General features: G+C 35.3%; 1 protein-coding gene across 7 annotated transcripts in view; it reads right to left on the bottom strand.

The window, feature by feature from the left end:
• Nucleotides 1-2725: 2725 nt before the first annotated feature.
• Nucleotides 2726-25593, bottom strand: part of YTHDC2 (YTH domain containing 2) — a 91520-nt gene continuing 68652 nt past the window's right edge. For 3 of the 7 annotated variants that reach the window (XM_031666402.1, XM_031666401.1, XM_031666404.1), the window contains 5 exons: nucleotides 22898-23075; nucleotides 16877-17080; nucleotides 15932-16114; nucleotides 14723-14810; nucleotides 12840-14630 (listed from right to left, as the gene is read on the bottom strand). In XM_031666402.1, the coding sequence (XP_031522262.1) occupies nucleotides 14730-14810; nucleotides 15932-16114; nucleotides 16877-17080; nucleotides 22898-23075 (646 nt within the window). In that variant the 3' untranslated portion in view covers nucleotides 12840-14630; nucleotides 14723-14729. Of the gene's footprint in view, nucleotides 2858-12839; nucleotides 14631-14722; nucleotides 14811-15931; nucleotides 16115-16876; nucleotides 17081-22897; nucleotides 23076-25593 lie in introns of those variants that run through there. The other 4 variants (XM_031666397.1, XM_031666399.1, XM_031666403.1 and 1 more) reach the window with 2 other exon arrangements.

Here is a 25593-nt window from a genome sequence, read left to right as displayed (position 1 = left end):
GAGAATGTAATCAGTGATCCTTATTATCCCTTTTACCAGTTTGCCCAGAGAGAGAGAGGCCAAAACCCATATGGTTTAAAAACAAAAAACAAAAAAAAAAACCTTTTAGCCTTTTGCTGGCATGTCAGGCTTCTGGGTTCGCTTCTCCCGAGTTCAACTCTAAGCCAAGCACTTTAAGGTTTGGGGAAATTAACATTTCTCTGTTTGAAGGAACATTATAAAAGAAGGAAAAGGAGCCATTTTAAACTGTGAAAGAAGGAAGGAGAAATACCATAGAAAAGTCTAGGGGTTTGGGTTGTAGAACTGGAGGAGCTGACATGTGGATGGGGGCAGGAAGGGCCAGAGCATCTGGAAGTTGCATTCGAGGATTGCATTCAAGGGTTTCCCGGGGGTTTGTTTCTCTAATTTTGGGGAATCATTCCCTTTGGGCCCCCCGATATGACTGGCAAAAAAGCTGAGTTGATTGTGCAACACTTGCAAAGGTCTAGTAAGAAGGCCATGCCCTTGTGCATAAGAAAGTGAGCCACTTTTTCTTTAAAATCTAGGGTCAAAGGAGTCCCAGTGCTTCAGAATGCATTCCAGAGGAATTCAGGCTGAAGATGGTCTGTTACCTATCTAGGAAGAGAAGCAAGAAAAAGGTATCCCTTTAGTCTCCTTCCTTTCCTTTGAAATGGCCCAAGGTAGAGGTAAAGACAGTGGGAGCATACCCCCAACTGTTTCCCCTCCCTAGTTCCCTGAGCCCTGGCATCCATTAAATGTGCTACCCATGGTTGCAGGCATGATCCTCAGCATGGAACCAAGGGAACTAAGCAATTGGGATTATGTTCACTCATGTGACTTTCGTCCTCCCCTTGTGATATCCCTTTGATTTCCTAGACTCATCTGGTCTGTGCGGCTCCCAGAAAGATGGATCTCAGGAAAAACTACATAATAGTTTCATTTGGGCAAGACCCATTTAATGGAGGGCGTGTACTAGATTAAACTCTATATCCTGCTATTATGGCCCATGCTAAAGCATTTGCCCTTAGAGAATGGTTCCAGTGAACTTCCGGACATAAAGTCTTCTTACTATTTAAGTACCGTTTTAGTGGGAGGCAGAATATGTGCCTTAAAAGAACGTGGGGACCGAATGGCCATTTTCCTGCTGATGGGACAGTATTGAGACTGAAATTTGGTTTTGGAGGATTTTTTCCTCCTCATTGCTGAAGGGAGAGTTTTTCCATTTACAGAAGCAGCATAAAGCCTGGTATCTAGTAGAAGGGTGCCAAAAGGGAGGAGAATTTGGGAAGCTAAAGCGTTTTGGCAAAGGGCCGACAACGTGCCTCATGGAGATTTCTATTCCACTAGGTGGTGCTGTTGACCTTGAAATGCCATGTGCCCTCCAGCCCAAGGGCAGAGAAATGCTCACAGTGGTGGGGCAGAGGGAGTACAGGAGACCCTCTGTTCCTGGAAAAATCACAAAAATGACATTCCCTTGAGCTATATTCCTGGTTACTGCAGCATCCTATAGCATTTCCTGATCTTGCCTAATAGAACTACTTCCCTCAACTGTAAAAATTCCCACCACATTGCATAGGAGACATGGCAGTCGCAGACAGGAAAGGAGGAAATTATGGTAAGTAAAGCTCGAGCTCCTGTTGCCCATGCCTGATTGGGCAGTTGGAAGCGGCCCGTCCAGAAGACTTCACATAACACCAGGGTGTAGACCTGGCCAGAAATCCTCAATTGCTCCAGGACCTCTTCCAGCCCCATGCAATGGCTAGGTTTCCAAGAAGGGAAATCAGTTCAAAACATAGCCAAAATGCCCAGAATGGAGGCCGACAGCCTCGAAATGAAAGAACAGAGTTGAGGGTCTGCTCCTATACTCACCCTTCCGATGTCCCAGATGGGGCCCCAAAATGAAGCGGCGACATTGTCTGGGGTAAATACCCGAGGTTCGTTGTTTCACACCAAGGGATTCAAGGACACGGATACACAAGTAGTGAGTTTAAGAGCAGAGGTTTAATACATCAAAGAAAAAGAAGTTTTCTCTTCTGCAGAGAGAGAGGGGCACCTGAGTGGGTCTTCCAGTTTTGTGATGAAATGCAGGGGGTTTTATAGATGAGCTTGAGGAGGTGGTGTCTGATTTACATAGGGCCCAAGAGATTGGTCGAACCAGTTGTGATGTTTGCATGGGGTTCAAGGAAGCTGCCCATCCCACCCTAATCTTTTATTATGCAGATGGCCTCTCTACCTGGCCAGCGCCACGTTATCTGTTCCTTACTGTACACGTGGTTCATAAATAAAAGTGAAGATGGAGCCACCATGTTGAACGTCATGGCCCCCAGGTAGCCTTTCTCTATTGGCACAGCTGCTGGTATTAACCTATGAAAGATTTTAGCTTGCTTATTTATGCTTGCAGCTTGATTTTTCAGGCTGCTTTTTGTTAGAAAAGAAATGATTTGGGGGCTGCTTTTACAAAAAGGAAAGCTTACTGAGGACTTTCTTACCCTATCTGCCTAAATAATTTCCAACTCCTGTATTGAAAGGACTGTACTTTTTCTACCACATTGTCTTTGTGTCCTTGTGAAAAACATCAGTTGCCCATAGATGTTGAGTTATTTCTGGACTTTCCATTACTTTCTATTGCTCTATGTCTTCACATTTATGTACAAACCAAGTTGTTTTGTATACTAAAGTGTCTTAGTCTGTTTGTGTTGCTATAAAGGAATATCAGAGACGGTAATTTATTTAAAAAAAAAAAAGGTTTATTTGGCTCATGGTTCTGCAGGCTGTACAAGAAGCATTGTGTCAGCATTTGTTTCTGGTGAGAGCTTCAGGCTGCTTCCACTCATGGCAGAAGGCAAAGGGGAGCCAGCTGTACAGAGATCACACGGCAAGCAAGAAAGCAAGAGAGAGGGGGATTAATCTATTCACGTAGGATCTACCCTCATGACCCGAACACCTCCCATTAGGACACATTTCCAACACTGGAAACCAAATTTCAACATCAGATTTGGAGGGGGTCAAACAAGCCATATCCAAACTATAGCATAAAGCTTTAAGTCTTGAATTAGATAAAAAATAAGTATGGGCCCTCTAAAGTTGTTCTTTTTCAGTTGTTTTGGCTATGCTAAGGTCCTTTACATTTCCATAGAAATTTTGAAATCAGCTTGCCCATGTCTACAAAAAAGCCAACTTTTGATTGTGATTCTGATGAATCTATAGATTTTGCAGAGAACTGGCTTCTTAGCAATATTGAGTCTTCCAACCCATGAAAAAGTAAATCTTTGTTTTTTATGTCATCTTTAATTTCTCTCAGCAACATTTTGTACATTTCAGTGTATAGGTCTTTCATATCTTTTGTCAGTTATTCCTAGATATTTGATCTTTTTTGATGCTTTGTAAATGGCATTTTTTTCTTATTTTAACTTACAATTGTTTGTTGCCAATATATAGAAATACAGTTGGGTTCTTGTATATTGATTTTGTATCCTGGAACCTTGTTAAACTCATTAATTAGTTCAAGTAGCTTTTGGTAGTGGGAAACTAATAATTCTGCCTGCCCCAGAATCCTTGTTGTGATAATATGACTTTGCTATTCCTTTGGGGAACCATTTCTCTTCTACTCTTGGTCCATGTGTTTGGGAAGAAATTTGACAGAGACTAATTAGCACAGTGATTGGTGTAGAGACAAGTACATGACCAATTGATCCAATGAAAGTCCATACTGGAAGTTATGAGGAAATCAGTGGGAGAACATTGCTTTTTCTAGCTAGTTCAAAGTAGAATGTTATTGATTTCAAATTTAAGTCCATTGTGGTCAGAGAACACACTTTGTATGACTTGAATGCTTTTAAATTTATTGGGATTTGCTTTGTGGCCCACAATTGGTCTATCATGGTATTATATAGGCACTTGAAAAGAATGTGTATTCTGCTCCTGTTATGTGTTAAGTTCTATAAATGTTAATTAAGTCAAGTTGATTGTGTTTATCAAGCCTGCTATTTTTTGCTGATTTTATGCTTTTTCTATCAATTATTGAGAGACATTGAAATCTCTGACTATAATTGTCAACTTACCTATTTTTCCTTGCAGTTCTATCAATTTTTACTTAAGTCATTTTGAAGCTCTTTTATTAAGAACATAAGCTTTTAGGATTATTATATCCATTGATCCTTTATTATTACTAAATTACTGTCTTTATCCCAATTATATTCTTTGTTCTGAATTCTCCTTTGCCTGATATTAATATAACCATTCTAGCTTTTTAAAAGTTGATATTAGCATGGCATAATTTCTTTCATTTTTTTAAACATTTAACCTGTGTGTCTTTACATTTATGATTCATTTCTTGTAGGCATCATGTACGTGGATCTTGGTTTTTTAATCCAATCTGACAAGCTCTCCCTTTTATTTGGAATTTTTGGACCATTCCATTTAATATGATGTATTAGTCTGTTCTCACGCTGCTAATAAAGACATACCCAAGACTGCGTAATTTATAAAGAAAAAGAGGCTTAATGGACCACAGTTCTACATGGCTGGGGAGGCCTCACAATCATGGTGGAAGGTGAAGGCAAAGGCAAGTCTTAACATGGCAGCAGGCAAGAGTGCCTGTGCAGGGAACTGCCCTTTATAAAACCATCAGATCTCGTGTGGCTTATTCAATATCATGAGAACAGCATGGAAAACCCACCCCCATGATTCAGTTACCTCCCATCAGGTCCCTGCCATGACACATGAGGATTATGGAAGCTCCAATTCAAGATGAGATTTAGGTGGGGACCCAGCCAAGCCGTGTCATTAGATTACTAATTCTTTCAGTTTGAGTCTATTATCTGTTTTCTATTTTTGTTGCTGTGTTTGTTTCTATTTGCTATTTCCATTTGTTTTTTGTACCATTTTCCCTTTTTTGCCCTTTTTTGAAGTTTTGCAAGTCTGTCTGGTGGGAACAGGCACTATTTTTTGCCATTTATAAGCACCAGGCACTGTTTTCTTTAATCCTTTCAGATAGTTCTTTTCCTGACTTCAGGTAGGTTTTGCATGCATGCACTGATCAGCAGCTTGCTGGACACTCCAGAGGGATCCCCTGCAGAGTGTTGCGGTTTACTCTCTATGCAGTTCTCTCATCTCTGGTCTTCTGTCTGTTCTATGAGCTCTAGGTGCTTTGGTTTTCCCACTCTCAACTTCGTCTCCTCAACACAAGAACTCAAGAACCAAACAAATATGGCCAAATGATTTTTTGACAAAGGTGCAAAGGCAATTCAATAGAGAAAGGGTAGTCTTTTAAATAATAGTGATGAACAATTGGACATTCATGTACATAAAAATGAACCCCAACCTATCTCATACTTTATCCAAAAATTAACTCAAAATGGATCATGAATCTAAATATAAAACTATACAACTTGTAGAAAAAAATAGAAAACCTTCATAACTGGGGGTTAGGCAAAGAGATCTTAGCATGACACCAACATCACTATCCATAAAAAAAGATATAGTTTATCAAAATTAAAAATTATAAAAAATATTGTTAAGGGAATGAAAAGACAAGCTACAAATAAAGTATTTTCAAATCACATATCTGACAAAGGACAGAATCTATAATGAACTCTCAAACTAACAGTAAGAAAACAATTTTGAAATGATCTAAAGACTTGGAGAGGAAATATGGGTGACTTACCCAAAGGGGATATATGGGTGACAAATAAGCACATGGAAAGATGTTCAACATTAGTGGCTATTAGAGAGATACCACTTAAACCCATGATCAGATACTATTGCACATCTAATAGAATACTGAAAATAAAGAATACTGACAATACTAACAGCTATCAACAATGTGAAGCGACTGGACCTCTCTGACATTACTGGGAGGAATGCAAAATGATACAGTCATTCTCAAAAATAGTGAATACTATTCAGCAATAAGATAATATGAATTGTAGATAAAAACAGTAATTTGGATGAATGTCAAAGACATTATTCTTAGTGAAAGAAGCCAGTCTCAAAAGGTTACATACTGTATGATTCTATCTATAGGACATTCTCAAGAAGACAAATCTAGAATGGTGGTTGGCAGGGGTTGGGGTGGGGGTGGGGGGTTGATGTAACTACAAAGGGGTAGCACAAGGAAATTTTTTAGGATGATGAAATAGCATCCTGATTGTGGTGAAGGTTACCTAAATTTGTACATGTGTTAAAATTCAAAGAACTGTACGTCTTTAAAAATTTCATTTTACTCTGTTCATTTTAAAAGTTAAAGACATTTAAAAGAAAACTTGGTAGTAAACTAATACTAAATGGTGACATCTAGTTGTCCAGATATTCTGAGAAGAGCAAAGTGAAGAGCTTTAGTGGGTCTCTGAGAATGAAACATGCCTGGTGTATTCAAGGAATAGTAAGGAGGTCAATGTGGCTAAAGTAGGAGCAGCAGCAAAGGAGAGTAGAGGACAGAAGGTCAGAGATAATGAGAGACCAGATTATGTAAGCACTTTGGCTTTTGAATTAAATAGGGAGCGACTGCAGGGTGTTGAGCAGAAAAGTAATACGAGATGAACAGATTTAATGTTTTAAAAAGATCACTGCGACTGCTATGTTGAAAATAGATTTGTGTAGGGGGAAGAGAAGAGGAGGCAGAAGAGGGAAGATATCTTAGGAAGCTACTTCGATAACCCAGGTAATAATGACTGATTGTGGCTCAGTACAGAGTGGTTGTGACAGATGTGGTGAGAAACAGCTGGAGTTGAGATATAATTTAGAAGGTAGACTCAAGATAATTTTCTGATGGATTCAATTGAAAAATGAATTGAAAAGGAGTCCAGGACGACTTCAAGTTTTCTGGCCTAAGCAACCAAAAGACTTAAACCAGCCATCAGTTAAAGGGAGGACACCTTTGGGTAAATCAGGATGAGGGAAAGAATAGTTCAATTGTGAATATGCTGTTTGAGATTCTAACAGCCAAATGAAGATTTTACATTTGGCTGGAAAGATCAAGGTGCATCCAGTGGCCTGAGGCATACTGACTGCGCTGTGTGGTCCTTTTGGTGAACTGTGGAGAGTTCTGGAGCAGAGTGGGGAAATCTGTGTTCTGGAAAGCTCATTCCACACCAGAACTAAAAGGTTGTAGTCACTTGTAGTTTACCTGTTCAGTTGTGGTCTTTTATTCAGGAGTGAAGTTTATTTGATTTATTCACCAAGACTTTCTCTGTCTCAGGATATAACATTTTAAATGGTGAAGAATGCATCTCTAAGAACAAATTCTTAAATGAATATGTCTTTTCTTATAGTACTCATTCAAGATTATTCTTTTCTCATTGTTTATCTTTGCTGTAGTTTTTAGAGCCAGGCTGAGTCGTTCAGTGAATACAAGGTGTCAGTAGATACAAGGTGGATGGCTGCTGTAATCTAAGCTGCCCAGAGAATCAGAAGGAACAAATATGAATTGTGGATAGGGGTGTGAAATATACAAACTCACTGAAGAACAGTTTTAGACAAAGTACCAGATAAAATGAAAAATAATGGCAACTGACAAATTAATCTATGAAAATTAAGTTCTTGATTTAAGAAGGCAGAGTGGAAACAGCAGTGAAATCTGACATCAGCTCCAGCTGCAAATCTTTACGTGCATATTATGAAATAAAAACATCACAAGATGTCTCCTTCTGGCCCTTCCCATTCCCCCAAATAGAAATTATCAATAGTACTATTTTGGATTCCAGGTTTATACATGAACACATGTATATATGTATAGCTCTGTTTCACAGCCTATTTCCATCCCAAATCCCAAACCCAAATATCTTCCAACTAGGTTGTTAACTAATAAATCCATATACAACCCTTCTCAAGAGATCAAAATACAATGGCTCAATACTAGATCCAAGGGAATAGATTTTTCATAATGAATCTGTAGGCATCAGAATAGGTAAACAAGGGAATGTCTAGAAATGAAAGCTTCCAATATTCCTTCATATTACATTCATCTGCCATTTTTATTTGTTTTTTTTGAGATGGAGTCTCACTCTGTCACCCAGGCTGGAATGCAGTCACGCGATCTCGACTCACTGCAACCTCCGCCTCCCAGGTTCAAGCGATTCTTCTGCCTCAACCTCCTGAGTAGCTGGGACTACATGCACGATCCAACAAGCCCAGCTAATTTTTGTATTTTTAGTAGAGACGGGGTTTCACCACATTGGCCAGGCTGGTCATGAACTCCTGACCTCGTGATCTGCCCGCCTTGGCCTCCCAAAGTGCTGGGATTACAGGTGTGAGCCACCACGCCCAGCCTCATCTGCGTTTTCCAAGTAGCCTTGTATTTAGTCCACAGCAGCTTTGAGAAGGTATATTCAGTATGCTAAAAACTATACAGTATTTGGAAAAATTATGACAAAGATATCAATCATGAAAATGGGATTTGACTACTTTCTCTTTTTGTGCATTGACGTTTGATGTTAAAAATCACAATTTTTTTTAAAAAAAATCACAAATTAGCTGGGCATGGTGGTTCAAGCCTGTAATTGCAGCAGTTTGGGAGGCCAATGAGGGAAGATTGATTGGGCCTAGGTGTTTGAGACCAGCTTGGGCAACATGACAAAACCCTGTCTCTACAAAAAATACAAAAATTAGATGGTTATGGTGCACATGCCTGAAGTCTCAGCTACCTGGGAGGCTGAGGTGGGAGGATCACTTAACCCCAGGAGGTCAAGACTACAATGAGCCGTGATTGTGCCACTGCACTCCAGCCTGGGTGACAGAGTGAGATCCCATTAAAAAAAAATTCACAATTAAAAAATTAGTCAAATCTTAGATTCATAACTGTGTGCAGTAGACATACAAATAATTTAAATATATATCATCATTGTAAGTTGGCCATGTATTGAGGGGTGAGGGAGTGGGCAGTGAGGCATGAGGAACAATGATTTTTTAAAGCCTCTGTGATTTTGTTATATAATCACAGAGTAATTATTTTGCCACTATATATTCTTTGAGAATGACAGGAAGTTAGGAAATATTATCTTGAGAAATTGCTAAGAACAGCAATTTTTGTACTATTTTGTGTTTTTCATTCTTACCATTAGTTGTTAAGCTGCCAAAATTACCCTAGTTTAAAATAATCCACCTCACAGAAAGTTTTGATCAAATAAACATTTTCTCTATTCATCCACTTATATAATCTCTAAGAGAATACATTTTAATTTCCTAAATATCAGTATTTTCTTATAAGTGCACAGTGAATTTTTGTGTCTCAAAGCTAATTAAAAATATGAAGAAACTGTTTCATATAATAACCAAAAGACTCTGCACAACTAACTTAGGAAAACTTACAGTATACTAAATTGAAAGCTAATTTCCAATACTGACTAACTGCAATAGAATGGAATAAATGGCATTAGCTTTTTTGTTACTATGAACATAAACCCAAAAGCCTGTTCCCACTACATGTGCATACAATATATGCACAGGTATGTGAGTATATATTTGTATTATTCTAGGCTTGATCTCTCATTTTGATTAATAAAATTAAAGGGTTTTTCCAATCGGCTAAATGAGAACTCTCTGAATTTGTGTCAAATACATTGATAATCTATATTATAAACTCTTGACTTTCAACTTCATAGCAGAGGACTTGAAAATATTTATCAAACATTCACTGACTTTCAATGTGCATGTTAAAGTGCTGTCTTGATTTAATTTATATAAGTAGATTAGGATATGTATATGATATAGAGGGAGGAAAAACTGAAGAATATATCTGCAAGAGCTTATCTCTATTAGCATACTATGCTCAAATGGCTTGAACATCATGCAAAAAAGTTGTGAGATGAGGATATTAGCATATAAATTATTTCCCTCTTTCATTTTAAGTTAGAATATACATTTCCCCTAATGAAATTGTCAGTTGCCTAAAGAAAAAGTACACAGATGGAGAATTCAGGAAGACTTAAACTGAGCACACGCAGTCCATTCTCCCCAAAAAAACAACCCATTAAGTCATTCTTTCTTCCTTTCTTAGAAACTGAAGGAACATACATGGTCTTTGAGTATTCATTAAATACACAAGTAACTCAGATTAAGCCACACTTCTTAATCCCTTTATACCTGGTGTTCCATTATTGGAACGCTAAGCATGTGGGAGTTATTTATATACAACTGCTCAAGGTCATCGCCAAGGTCTGATTTTTCACAAAATATTCCAACCTCCAGCATAAATGGGTTAATAGGCATATTTAGCAGTTTCATCATAAGACACTTCAGCTTAACATCCAAAATTACTGAATCTACTGACATCTCCTCTCAGATAAAACATCTTTGCAAAACCAGTGTTGCAGCGTGACAGATCAACTCCAGCAGTCTGCTCCCTTATCCTCAGGGTTGGTTACTCTGGTACTCTTCTACTTCATGGATGATTCTTTCTGCCTTTCTTTGCCTTGTGTCTCCTGAGGAAAAATACATGCTCTCCTTCTGCAGAGTTCCTGCTTGCACTATAAAGTAACACTTGCCCATAGAGAAGTAATGAGAAAAGCACTTATGCCCTTGTTTCCTTCCCTCCAGCAGAAGTGACATCGTCTTACTGATTTCTGAAGGGATTGAGTATTCTCAAGTTTTTCCTTCCTGGATTTTCCTTTTTGGGTCTCATGGTCTCAAGATGCACATGTTCTCTTCCTCAACAACAGCATATGTGGCCTGTCCCTGTAGGTGAGGCTTATGACCATAGGATTAAGTTTAAGAAATGAGGAATAGTTTCATTTAGAAATTTTGTGTGGCCATGAATCTGAGCCATGATCTTCACTTCAACTTCATTAGCAAGAAAACTAATATTTCAGTCTCTTCCTATTTTATTTCTCAACGGGCTTTGAACTTAGTAGAGAAAAAGGTGTGAATAAATATACATTAGGGATCTACCACACTTGAGTGCCCTCTCTGTGCTGGACACTATTAGACAGATAATACTATTTATATTTGTATAGTGTTCATACTTTTCCAAGCACTCTCATTTGACCCTTCTAATTGTCTTGTAAGATAGATAAATACCATTTTCACTTTTCAACCATGGAAATCAGAAGTCAGAAAAGTTAAGTGATTTGCTGTTTTCACATCTAGTGTTGGAGCTTGGCCTCAAATGCAGGTATTGTAACCTTAAATGTAAAGCTATTTCTTGATATAACACATTATAATATCTTGCAACAAGGTAAATCCTTCATTATATATCTCTACGTTTAGTATTCCAATCACTTCTGTTTTATTGCATAAAATACAAAATGTGAATATTTTGTGTTGATGCCACATGAACTTTAAAACACAGTTTATCAATCTGTTTCAGTATTATTGTCCATTTGAAATGACAGTACTTGAAGTATGTACTAAACATGAAGATTCTTGAGGCCTATTACAAAACTAATGACCTACTGATCAGACCCTGTGTATAAGCCAAGGAAGTATTTTTAACAGCCACCTCACCTGCATATTAAAGCTCAAGTTCCACTTGATTCAATGATCACTTCTTAGCTATTCTTAAACACTCTATATTTCACATTGTAAAACTGTTACACAAAACCTTACCAGGTAGCTACTGTGACTTATATATTCCCAAATACACCTTGTCCTTTTCCAGCTCTTCACTAGTTTTAACTTTGTTCTAATCCATTTACAAATTCTCTCTTCTTAAAGGCATGCTCAAATGCAGCTCTACCAACGATGAAGACCTCACTGATTATTCTCCTCTTAAATACCTTAACCTTTGTCTATAACAATTGTGATATAAAAGTGCACAATTGTTACAATTTTAAATAAAATTGTTACTCACAACTTTAAATAAAATTTTTACCCAAAAAAAGATAAACTCCTCCTGGACAGCAAGAATTGTACCTGTTATATCTTAGTATGTCACTGTACGTGATATTAAATATTTATTATAAAGGACAATATGGCTGAGCACAGTGACTCACGCCTGTAAATCCGGCACTTTGGGAGGCTGAGGCCAGAGAATCACTTGAGCCCAGGAGTTTGAGACCAGTCTGGGTAATACAGTGAGACTTTGTCTCTAAAAAAAAATTAGCCAGGCATGGTTTGGTGGCATGTCCCAGCTACGTGGGAAGCTGAGGTGGGAGGACTGGTTGAGCCCAGGAGACCGAGGCTGTAGTGAGCTGTGAAATCACCACAGCACTCCAGTCTCGGTGACAGAGCAAGACCTCACTTAAAAAAAAAAAGAAAAAAAAAAAGACAACAAACTGCTTCCAGAGAATTAGTGAAAGCAAATATTAAAATTCTCTGGGAAATGAAAGGACTGATGGAACCCCAGTATCTAAGATACTACTACCATTTTCTACAAAGAAATGTCTGGGTAAAACAGCAGGTGCTCCACTTTTTCGGAATGGATGGCTTCATTAGCTGAAAGAAATGAAACATTAACTAGCTGACAGAAAAGAACTAAATTATTCAGAAAAAGTAGTGTTAGCTACCAAGATATTATACTATTAAAAAAAAAGATATTGTACTATAACTAACTTTCTCCTGGATGTTTAGACAAGAACTTTGCAAATAAAGTTAGAAAAATACTAACATTTAAGTACAAGGTACTATTCATAATATTTAGAAATGTTTCCATATAGTTTAAGTTTCCTATTTTTGCATATTTTATTAATATTTAAAATATTTTATACTAAACACAAGTTGTGAGATTTTTGCCATCTCCTATTGAAATAAGACAATTTACAGGGAAGGGAGTTTCAATATAAACCATCACCTTCTATATCAATTTAGTATTCTTCAAGGTATTTGAAATTAGTTATTATCTCAGGGGATATTGTTGATCATTGTTAACTTAGTCTTATTATAAAGTATAAGAAATAACATCTGAATAACTTAATAGAATTTCATTTTAATAAGTATATTTAAAGTTTATCACTTCCAAAAAACAGCATTTTAATTACATTCAAGTTGTATTCATTTTAAATACCAACAAACCCATCATTTACATATAGAGCTAGATATTACAAAACAGATGGAAATTAAAACAAGTTTTTTTTGAAGTCCTTCCAAATTTAGAACATTGTAAACTATTAAGTATATACCTAAAAAATTTACACATTATCAGGGAAACACAAGTTGCTCTAATAGGAAAAGAACTATAATACACATACAGTGGAATATAATTCACATAGGTTCAATTTACAGGTATGTCTTAAAGTACAAAAAACTCCCAAAGCTAATAACTAGAAATATAGGCAAAATTATAGCTGACTTTCTAAACTAATGCACCACTATCTAATGCTTTCCTAGAGAAAGTAAAAGGGTTCTCAAGATTTTATGTTGACCCATGATTTTTCACTTGTTCTCAAATATAAAACCAGAGTTTTCTTTTTGTCTTTAATTTACACTCATGTTTGTTCGTTTGCTTTTATAAGAATAACTAAAATGTGTCATGAGAAGTGCTATCAAACCTGTCTATTTAGAGCTCAGTAACCAAGACATTTCTTTCATTTTTCCCTGTTGCTCTATTTTCACTTCAAAAATCTCTAAGGAAATTTTATAAACAGTGGTGGTAAAAAGATAAATAATTCTGAGATGGCAAAGAAATATGAGACTTGGCACTAGCACAGGTTTACAAAAAAATTATCCCCCATTTATTAAACCATATATGTGAAAAAGGAAAATCATATCTGAAAACATAAGCCAGTGAAAACATACTGAAAAAAAATGGAAAGCAGCACTTAGAATTGTGGTGCTTGCAGGTTTTACTTTGGAAGACACACAGCAAGCAAGCTACCAGTTGAGAATGTTTAAAAACTTGTATGAAGTTGTTTAAATTTTGAACTTGTTTCAATCAAGTTGTAGCCAAAACAAAAAGGTCATAATTGCTGTGCTCATATAAGAGATGTGAGGAGGGAGGAAGGGAGAAATGCAGGGAAGGAGCGGGGAGAGGAGGAAGGGAGGGAGAGGGAGGAAAGAGTAAGGTACACATCAGGTTAAAAGGGGCAGGATTAGGAATAAAATTAAGCATTTAATCTAATCTGATCAGGAAGAAACTTTGCCCCATATTCAGATTTTATTGCACTTCATAATCACAGAAAAAGAACATCCATCTTATTTCTTAATGTGTCTCAAGTTAAAAATGGCAGAATGAATGGCCCTTAGCACATACGATTTTTAAAAGGGACATTTGTAGAATTTCATTGGTTTTTTGTTGTTGTCCTTGTTGTTTTCCCCGCTTTTCATAGGTGTTGATGTATTTGTTTTCTAATGATAATCTTAAGAGTTGACTCTTCTAAAATGGTGTTCAGATGTTCTGACATATTCAGGCCTTTCTTAAACAACTTACTCTGCATTAAAAAGTCATCAATAAGAACTGTAATTCAGTGTTTTTAAAAATGAAATGTTTAACTTCAAATTAAGTTTGTTTAAAATAACTGCTATTGTGCCAAATGATGAAACTACTATTTTATTCATTACAAACATCATATAATCATTCTCTATGATCACTATAAAAATTTAAATGATTCCTTTCTCTTGTATATGAAGATGGTAGTTCTAAAGCTACACTCTAAAAGTGTTAAAAAGCCCATTCGTAATACACACTCCATCTCAGTTTTTGAAAGTCAGTGCATTCAGTGGTTATAAATAGGCATGATGTTCTTCCACAGCTAAGAGTTCTAGAAGAAAGGGGGAAAAAAAAAGATAAATAATCTGAAAAGTTCCTAATGATCACAAATACTGCCAATACTCAAAGTCAAGATGGTATAACCTGAGTGTCAATCAGTTGTGTTTTTTTCTCCCAAGGGAAGACGTTCCCATAACTGGAGCAACTGTTCACCAACCTGAGGTTCTAGTTCCTAGATAAATCAGAAGTCAAAATAAACATAAAAAGAACTGGATTGAAAATTTTTAATGACCAAAACCTATACTGATAAAAATGTAAGAAAAACACTTTAAATTTCATTTTCCTACTAGAGTATGTTAAAATCATATGGTATGAATTGTTCTAATTCTTTGCTTTAAAGTTTATGGAGTTGACTTCCAGATTTAAGATCACAGTTAATCTGCAAAATCTCTCAACTTTTGTGACAAAATGGCAACAGATTCCCATGGAGTCCTTCTGGAACTGTTTCTACCTAAAAATAATGGATTTTGTTTTTAATAGAGATTTAGCAAAAGCACTCAGCTGGAACTTCCAAAGGTTTACTGTGAAACCTAGCATATTTGATGTTGGATTTTTCCCACGAAACTCTCTTAAGCAACTACATCTTCTTATCTTGAAAATTATTAAAATATTTTTTCTTCTAAGAATTATTTCTAACTAATAGATATTTCTTCAAAATCATTACAGAATAAAAATGAAATTATTCGCACACAATTGAAAAGAATGCCACTTTATAGTCCTCCTGTGGAATGATACCTATGATAAGCACTTAAGAGGAACCCAAACACTTTTTACACAGTGATTTGAAACGAGTCATACTGGTTCAGATACATTACTAGCTGTGTAACCTTAGGCAAAACTAATCTTTGAGTCTATTTTCTCCTATATAAAATTGGACTAATAATTTAATCATAAGAAATAAATTATATCTTATAAAGCAGTTAGCATAGTATTTGGTCAATATATATTAATTTCCATCATCTTAACTAGCTTAAAATGCATGTAAGTAGCATCATAAAGACAAAGCAAAACAACAGAAATAAACAAGCCACTAGAATATAAAAGGTTATTTACTTTACATAATTAAAGCCAAAGAGAAGTTAAATACTATTGTCATCTTGAGACTCTGATTGCAACGAACAATCAGACACATTTACAAGTAAGTTTTTACTAGCTTTTTACAAACCTGAACCCCTGTTTCCCATGTGCATATGGAATGTAAAATTTGTACTCTTACATTTTATTCTCAATTAAAGCACTGGATAACAAGAAAACAAACAGAAATAAAGGTTAATAAAAAATGCCATTGTATACCTGCCCATCCCTGCTTATCTGCACTTTCTTGTTGTCATTCCATGGATTGAGTAAATGATGTGCAAATTGAAAGGGAAGGCTTTCTTTTCGTATCCACTCCACTTTAAATACTCCTCCTAGTCCCGCAGAGCCCCAGTCCTGGCTCTTTTCCCTTCCAATCTCAGAAGACATCCTAGAAAATCCCTGTAGGTAAAATGGGAGGAAGGAATAGAGGTGAGGAGGCGATTAACATGTCTAAATTTAATTTATCTGAGAAGGCTGAGTTTTTAAAATTTTAAGATAAAGATATAATATTAAAATAACAGAAACCTAACGAAAACAAAAAATAAGCTACTTATTAAATTTTTCATTGAAAGCTCTCTTAGCAAATTTTAGAGAAAAAAAAAGTTCTAGCCTCCTAACAATTTCAAATATCAATAATAATTTCTAAATAAAACAGCAACAGTTCTAAGTCCATATTTATTCCATGATAAATGGATACAAGTTAACTTCTAGGCTTTCATTTCCAAAAATTATAACAAACATCAAATAATAAATGTATTATTTTATAAATTCAGGTATACATTAAGTCAAGATGGGTGATGGTTAAGAAACATACTTAGTTTATTGATTGTCAATACTAACTTCCTTAGCCTATTTAAATAAATATTTTACCAAAAGGTCAAGCTTCTCATTACTTTGAATCCACCTGAGAATTAGTAAATCTAAAGTTGTCTTCAGAAGGAAACATACTTTATCTGGAAAGACTCTGGTAAGACAAGGCAAAAACAAAGAGGATTTCAGTTCTATCATCCTCTAAAGAGATGCAATATATCCCTCATTCTCAATCAAGCAGAAGACATTCTTGCATTCTGATGCAATGAAAAGCCAGCTGTTTTTCTAAAAATCTCTATGATTTAACCTATAGCCAGAACAACCCCATTTTACTGATTCAGGGTGGCTCACCTGAAAATGTCCAGATCCTTGAACAGAAAATACCAAGTAAACCATGCTGCTTTCCCAAAAGGCTCGATTAAGCTTCCGTTCATTACTAGGAGTTGTAGACCAGATACCCTTCTGTTGAGAAATTTCAAGGTTTCTCAAATTGCTACTCTTCATTATGAAGTATCGAACAGGCATGTTTGGTCTTGGTGAAGGAGATTTTGATCCCTATAAAAGAATACATAAGTTCTTGAAAGGTAATCTGATCTTTCAAAACCAATAGGCTCCATTAAATAACATTTTCATAAACATACAAGCCAAAATATTTTACCATATATTCAACAAATGCAAATAGCTCTATCATGTCTGAAACCTATACAAGACTCAACCAAAATGAAGTTAGCTAAAAACAAGTACTCATTTTCACAGCATTCAAAATCCCTCATCAACAAAGGATCCTGGAGTGCCAACTTTGGTTTATACCTCAAATATACTTTCAGGAAATGTTTTAATATACTTTCAAAATCCAAAAACAAAATAAATACTTCTCCAGCTTACTGCCTGGAGGCAGTTTTCAGAGGACAAAGAAAAACAGTCCAGTGGTCTCATTAAGTTGTGCAGAAAGAAACTGGAGTTCAGAGACCGAAGTGGCTACTGTGCATGGCAATGTACTATGTTAGATAGAAAGGAGCTGCACATAAAGAGAGCTCCAAAGAAAATGCAGAGGGGTTCCCACAAGTTTTTGGCTAAGTGCTGACCTGAACATGAGTGAGAAAAAAGATAAATAACCCAAGGCTAGGGGAAGATCCAAAGGAAAACAAGTAGACCAAACAATTCCTAGAGCTCACACATGGCTGGGAATATTTCATGTTATCTTCAGCCAGAAGAGATAGAACCTGTAATACATATGGTACTGGCCCACAGAAGGGCCATACCTTAGTATTGGAACTAAATTAATAACAGAATAAAGACTGCTCTGGCCCAACCCTAACATTACTTAAAAGCAAACTTCAAAAGGATTCAACTGATTGCAACTAAACTGTGAATTAGAACAAAGTCTCACCCTATTGAAAGGAATATACAAAAACCTAGCTGCCCAACAAAATTACAAGAAACACAAAACAGGAGAATATACAAAGGTTGTTATTTACATAATGAAGGCCAAAGAGAAGTTAAATACTGTTGTCATCTTGAGACTCTGATTGCAATGGGCAATCAGACACATCTACAAGTAGATTTTTATTAGCTCTTTACAAATCTGAACCCGTTTCCCATGTGCATATGGAATATAAAATTTGTACTCTCATATTTTCTCCACAAAGCACTGGATAACAAGAAGACAAAACAGAAACAAAAGTAAAAGAAAAAAAATGCCAAAAGTAATAAACAGAAACATCTCAGAGATGACAGAGTTGATGTAGTTAGGAGACAAAAATGTTAAAGCATCTGTTATAAAAACATTCATTATGTTCAAGAAAGTAGAGGAAAACGTGAACATAATGAGAGGAGAAATGGAAGATATTATTTACTTAATTTTTTTTAGGGAGACAGAGTCTCACTCTGTCATCCAGGCTGGAATGGCACAATCATAGCTCACTATAACTTCAAATTCCTGGGTTCACGTGATCCTCCTGCCTCAGCCTCCCCAGAAGCTAGCAATACAGGTGGCCCATCACCATGCCCAACTAGTTTTTTTATTCTTTTGTAGAGATGATGGGGTCTTCCTATGTTGCCCAGATTGTTCTCAAACTCCTGGCCTCAAGCTATCATCCCAACCTGGCCTCCCAAACCATTGAGATTACAGACATAAACCAAGCCCAGCCAGAAGATATATATACATATATGTGTGTGTGTGTGTGTGTCTGTGTGTGTGTGTATATATATATATTTTTAAAATTTTTAAAAGACGCAAAAGGAACTTCTAGAGATGAAAATACAGCCTTTGAAAACACATGAGAAGGAAAGAACACCAGATTAGACACCAAAAATGACTGAAAAAAATGAAGAGAACATTGGTGACCTGTTGAACCATATGCAATGGTCTTGTATCTGTGTATCCAGAGTCCCAGAAAGGAGGTTTTTCAGGCAGTAGTAAATAATACAAAGTGCACATTCGTATTAACACAAAAGAATAATGAGCACAAGATTAGTAAATAATAAATATAAAAATATATTTTTCTGGCTTTGAAATCTTCGTAAAAGATAATTGACTAAAGTAAAAATAATACATTATAGCATTTATATAAAAACAAAATGTATGAAAACAGTAACACAAAGGAGTAAAGTGTAAAATAAAAGAACACTGTTGGCCAGGCGCTGTGGCTCACGCTTGCAATCCCAGCACTTTGGGAGGCTGAGGAGGGCAGATCACTTGAGATCAAGAGTTCGAGACCAGCCTGACCAACATGGTGAAACCCTGTCTCTACTAAAAAATACAAAAAATTAGCCAGGCATGGTGGCACATGCCTGTAATCCCAGTTACTCAGGAGGCTGAGGCAGGAGAATGGCGTGAACCCAGGAGGTGGAGCTTGCAGTGAGCCGAGATTGCGCCACTGCACTCCAGCCTGGGTGACAGAGTGAGACTGTCTCAAAAAATAAAAAATAAAAAATAAAAATAAATAAATAAATGGCTTCATTAGTGAATTCTATCAAATATTCAAGGAAGAAATAATACCAATTCTACATATCTCTTCTAAAATACTGAAGTGGGACAAACACTTCCCAACTAATCTTATGAGGCCAGCATTACTCTGACATCAAAACCATACAAAGATACATAACAAAAAAGAACTACGGAATAATACCCCTCATGAACAAAGATCCCTCATTTAACAAAATCAAATCCAGCAATATATAAAAATAACACCATGACCAAGTGAGGTATAAACATAAGAAAATCAAGCAAGGAATTCACCATACTAATAGACAAAAAATGCTTTCCTCCTAAGATCAAGGCAAAGATATGTGGCTCTCAACACTGAACAGCATTTTACTGGAGGCTCTGGCCAGAGAGATAAGGTAAAAAAGAAACAGCAATCAGATTGAAAAGGAAAAAAAGTAAAACTATCTTTATTATCAGATGGCATAAAAAGCTAATAGAATTAATAAATGAAGTAAGGTCGTAAGATTCGGGCAAATATATAAATATCAAATGTATTTGTATATACTAGCAATGAACACCTCCAATTAAAATTCTAAAAAACAGTATCAAAAACATTAAATACTTAGGGATAAATTTAACAAAAAATGTGTAATACTTGTACTCTGATATTTATCAAACATTGTTGAGGGAAATTAAAGACTATCCAAATAATGAACAGATATACTATGCTTATGGATTAGAAGACTAAAAAGTGTTAATTGTTGATTTTTTTCAAATTGATCTATAGATTCAATGCAATCCCACTCAAAATACCAAAATATTTTTCTGTAGAAACTGATGAGCTGACTTTAAAGTTTATACGAAAGTACAAAGGACCTGGAACAGCCAAAACAATATTGAAGAAGATAAACAAAGTTGAAGGACAATTGATTGAAGGTGAAGGATTTCAAGTCTTGATTTCAAGACTTACTATAAAGCTACTAAAATAATGTCAGTGTACCACTGGCAAATATATAAAATATCATATATAAATATACTATATATTATATACTATTATATACAATATATTAATATATAAATACATAGTATATAAATATATTAATATATATCACATATAAAGGGGGGGAGAGAGACAGAGAGAGAGATTAATGAAACTAAAGAGTCCAATAAGTAGACAACATATTTATGGCCAGTTGATTTTTGACAAAGGTGTCAAAGTAACTCAATGGAAAAAAAAATGGTTTTTAACAAATGGTACTAGAAAAATTGTATAAGCAAAAGATTGCCAACTATAAAACTTCTAAAAGAAAACACAGGAGAAAATTATGATCTTGGGTTTGGTACACAAAATTTCTTAGTACACAAAAAATACGAATCATAATAGAAAAAGTTGATGAAATGGACTCCATCAAAATGAAAAACATTTGCTCTTCAAAAGACACTGTTAAGGAAATGGAAAAACAACATATCTAACACATATTGTTAGAAAACATATGCAAAACATATAATAATTAAGCCTTGTACCCAGAATATACAGAAAACTTTTACAACTCAGTGAAAGATGACAAATCACCAAAAACTAACAACAAAAAGTGAACTAAAATTTGAACATTTCACAAAGATGATACACAATGGCTAATAAGCACATGAAAAGATGCTCAACATCATTAGTAACTGAGAAAATACAAATTAAAACTATAATGGCCTATTACTACATACCCAACTGGAATGGCTAAAATTACAAAGGCTAATAATGCCAAATACTGTCAAGAATATGGAACAAATGGAATTCTTAAAGATTGTTAAAGGAAATGCAACATAGTACTGTCATTTTGGAAAACAGTTGGACAGTTTCTTGTAAAGCTAAATATACATTTATCAAACAACTCAAACAATACTAATCCTAGGGATTTGCCAAAGAATAGAAAACATATTTAGACACGAAGATTTAACTTGAATGTTAGTACCAGTTAGTACAATGTTAGCAACTTTATTCATAACAGCCAAAAAGTGCAAACAACCCAAATGTCCATCAACTGATGAATGGAAAAACAAACCAGTCTATCTAGAAATGGAATACTACTCAGCAATAAGATAAACTAATAATATACTCAACAATATGGATAGATTGTTGATACATTCAATCTTATGTATGTAGCATTTTGTGTCTGGCCTATTTCACTTAATAGAATTTCAAAAGGATTCTATTAAGTGAAATAAGCTAGACACAAAACGTTACATATATATGATTCCATTTACAGGAAATTCCAGAAAAGGCAAAACTCAAGGGACAAAGAGCAGAACAATGGGTTACCAAGGAGTAGGGGTGATGGAAATATGTAGATGATCGTGGTATAGTTACATGATTGTTTACATTTGTCAAAATTCATTAAATTATACAGTTTAAACTGGTGAATTTTATTGTAAATTACACCTTAATAAAGGTGTATAAATAAACCAAAAAACTTCAAAACCTAAGAATGCAAATCTACAAAAACATTTATTTTCCTCTTATTTAACAAAGAGTATTTCAATAGACACATTCACCAAAATACAATATGCAGCTAAATAACCTCTAATCAAATACCTACTCAGCTACTAAAACAGGAAAGTAAAAGTAATCACATAATGAACATTTGAAATTATTCTTATTACAAGTTTTTTTAAAGGTACAGTTTTCAATTCCATATCAACATTTCCTACCTTCCTAACCCTATCCCATCTTGTTTTTTAAATATAACCACTGTAGAAATCAATTAACAACAGACAGAAACCACTGTTTTCAATTCTGAAATTATGAACCAAAGTTAAATTAATCTTTTTGTTATTTATTTTAGCAAAAAAGTTTCTAAAGGGCTGGGCATGGCGGCTCACACCTGTAATCCCTGCCACTCGGAGGCTGAGATGGGAGGATCACTTGAGCCCAGGAGTTTGAGGCCAACCTAGGCAACAAAGGGAGATCCCCATCTATAAAAAAAAGAATTTTTCTTTAATCAGCTGGGCATGGTGGCATGCACCTGTGGTCCCAGTTACTCAAAAGCTGAGGTGTGAAGATCACTTGAGCCCAGGAGTTCAAGGCTGCAGTGGATATGATTGTACCACAACACTCCAGCCTGGGTAAAAGAGTGAGACCCCATTTCAAAAAAAAAAGGTTCGAAACAAATAGGAAACAAATAATAAACAGCCTAACTACGTGCCAGTAGTGAATGATCTATAGCTTTAAAGCATCCTAAAATACCCCAAGATGGTAATAACTAGAAATATTTGCCATGCAGGAAAAATTTTACATTTACTCAAAGTGTATCAAGTTTGCTAGCTTCAATTTACATCTAGAAAAGAGGCCACAATTAGAAAAGTACTCTAATTGTTTTACAATTTTATTTACTTAGCATTACATGTGCTACAAATCTGTTCCTTACTACATTTTCTTTCAGATACTCTACCTTTCCTGAGGATGGAGGAGAAGGACTAGCACAAGGACTTGGGTAACTACTGCTGTCTGTAGATTTCACAGAAGACTGATCGGATCGGTCCTCGGTGCCTCGTTTAGGATGTAAAATTCCTCTATCTTTGTACTTCTGAGGTGGGTGTAATGCTGGAGATGGAGATTTCATCAGTATTCTTGAGCAAGGAGGAGGAAGCAAAGATCAGTTATATATAAGTTCGTAATACAAAGATCAGTTATGTATAAGTTTATAATACAAAGCAGACGCCATTTTAATTCAAAGTCCCAATGATCTTATGATTTATGGAATATTATTTAAAAATACTAAGGTCAGGAAATACAGATGTCTATGACAGCTCTAAATTTACGCCTAACTAGGTATGAGATCTGGGCAAGCCTCTTAACTTATCGGAGCTTTAATTTCCTTATCTGTTAAATAAAAGGATTATATCTAAACTCCAAGATTTTTCTATTCTAAAATTCTATGAATAAATGCCACAAACATGGCAGTCAGGAATTTCATAATTTTTCTTAAAGTACGAGTCTTTCTGGGACAATCAGACATTAAGGGCTTCCTGATGTATTGCAATATAAAGTTCACAACACCACCTATAAAATATTATTGTTAAAACATTGGATCCAATCAAGCCCTGAGAGCTAACCACCAGCTTACATAAGATACATAGGGTATGGAGTCCGGGTGCAGTGGCTTGCGCCTGTAATCCCAGCACTTTGGGAGGCTGAGGTGGGCAGATCATGAGGTCAGGAGTTCGAGACCAGTCTGACTAACATGGTGAAACCCCACCTCTACTAAAAACACAAAAATTAGCCGGGCGTGGTGGCGTGCATCTGCAAGTCCAGCTACTCAGAAGACTGAGGCAGGAGAATTGCTTGAACCCAGGAGGCGGAGGTTACAGTGAGCTGAGATCGCGCCACTGCACTCCAGCCTGGGTGACAAAGAGAGACTGTCTCAAAAAATAAAACATAAAAATAAATAAAAAATAAAAGATACATAGGGTATAGAAATACATAGTGCCAGGAAAAAAGCAGAGACAAATCCAGAATGTACGACATCTCACAGTACCACTGACCTAGTTTCTTGAACATTTCACCGACTTGATTTACCTAACATTATTTTGTTTTTTCTTTCTTGCTTCTTTTCTGTTTTGGCTTACATATTTAAAAGTAAATTCCACACATCATGTCATTTTATCCTTCCATATTTAAATATGCATCTGTTAAAATGGGGTGCATTGTCCCTACATAACCAAAGTGGTTACCAATCCCAATAAAATAATAATTTCCTCAATTGTCTCAAATTATTGATTCATTTGCATCAGCATACAAGGAACACTCATGCATTATATATTAGTATGTCATGTTTCTTGAATCTAACAGAATTTTTCATAGACTGGTTTAGGAATAACTCTACCACAGAATAATTCCTATGGAAATATATTCCCACATTCTAAATAACTAATGCTCAATAAAATTCTAGAACAATATTTTCAAAAAGTGGTGAGTATTGGGGAGTATCTAAGTAAAAAATGTACTTTTTAGTCTCCCTTTTTCTCAGCAGGGTCTAGACCAGAAAGAAAGGTTCAGGCATGCATTTTACAAGCTTTCCTTGGAAACTGGTTAAATTACTACTAAAATGTAGTATCTGAAGAACATGGAAACCAATGTTTTATTCCTCTTTAATTAAAGTCTTAAATGATATTAAGCCTTTATATTTCATTCAAATATGCAAAAATCTGATAAAAAAAAGTACTAAAAACCCCACCTGATCCTTGAAAAACAGTAAGCATTATGTATTTTTTATGTTTCCATTGTTTCTATTTTCAGTTTAACTATAAAATCAAATTCTTATTATAGAGACTTTTCTACAGTATTGCCAAAACTAGCCTCATAGCCAAGAATGTTTTTTGTTATGAATTTCAACAAGGTGAAAACCTGATATAAAATAAATTTGATTCTAACAAATGTTTTTATAACCAGAAACACTTCTGAATCATGGCCAATGATTTATTGTAACCACTATCATATTACTGGAATATATTTTTTACATAAATAATTCAGTATGAGGTGTCTCATTAATATTCATAAACAAAAGCACCACCACATTTAATTGCAAAAGAACAAAAGAAGAATTTGGCTAAATTATAACAGAAATGTTGTCATATGACAGTAAATTTGTTTACTTATTATATGCCTCCCCTCAATCAAATGTAAATCCTCTGGAGGAGATCTTATCTCTTTTGTACACTTTTAGATCCCTCACACCAAGAACTGGCATTGTATGTGTCACTGACTGAAGTACTTTTCTATAGGAATGCTAGTCAGCAGTACTGATATCTAGATAAGGCTTATAAGGAGGTTGTTCTTCTAAATGGCCATAGCCAGTATGGCTCAGAGTATCTAGGTAAAATGTTACTTCACATATATCAAGTAAAATATATAATCTTAAAATACCTATATATTTTTGAGAGACCCAATTCTAGAAATTAGATATTTTGATCTTTTCCTGACAAAAAGTTGCCTTATTAAATAACTGACAGATACCAATAGTTTAAAATTCATATTAACAATACTTAGAAGAATTAAGTTGGACAAGTAGAAAACTCTTTCCACTTTATTGCTACCTTTTCATGGATCTTAGATTATAAAAAAGTAATTTTTAAATATTATAAAAGC

Source organism: Papio anubis, chromosome 5, assembly GCF_008728515.1.
Source record: "Papio anubis isolate 15944 chromosome 5, Panubis1.0, whole genome shotgun sequence".
In the NCBI taxonomy this organism is placed as follows: domain Eukaryota; kingdom Metazoa; phylum Chordata; class Mammalia; order Primates; family Cercopithecidae; genus Papio; species Papio anubis.
The sequence above is the reverse complement of the archived record's forward strand: the minus strand, read 5'-3'. Positions and strand labels throughout refer to the sequence as shown.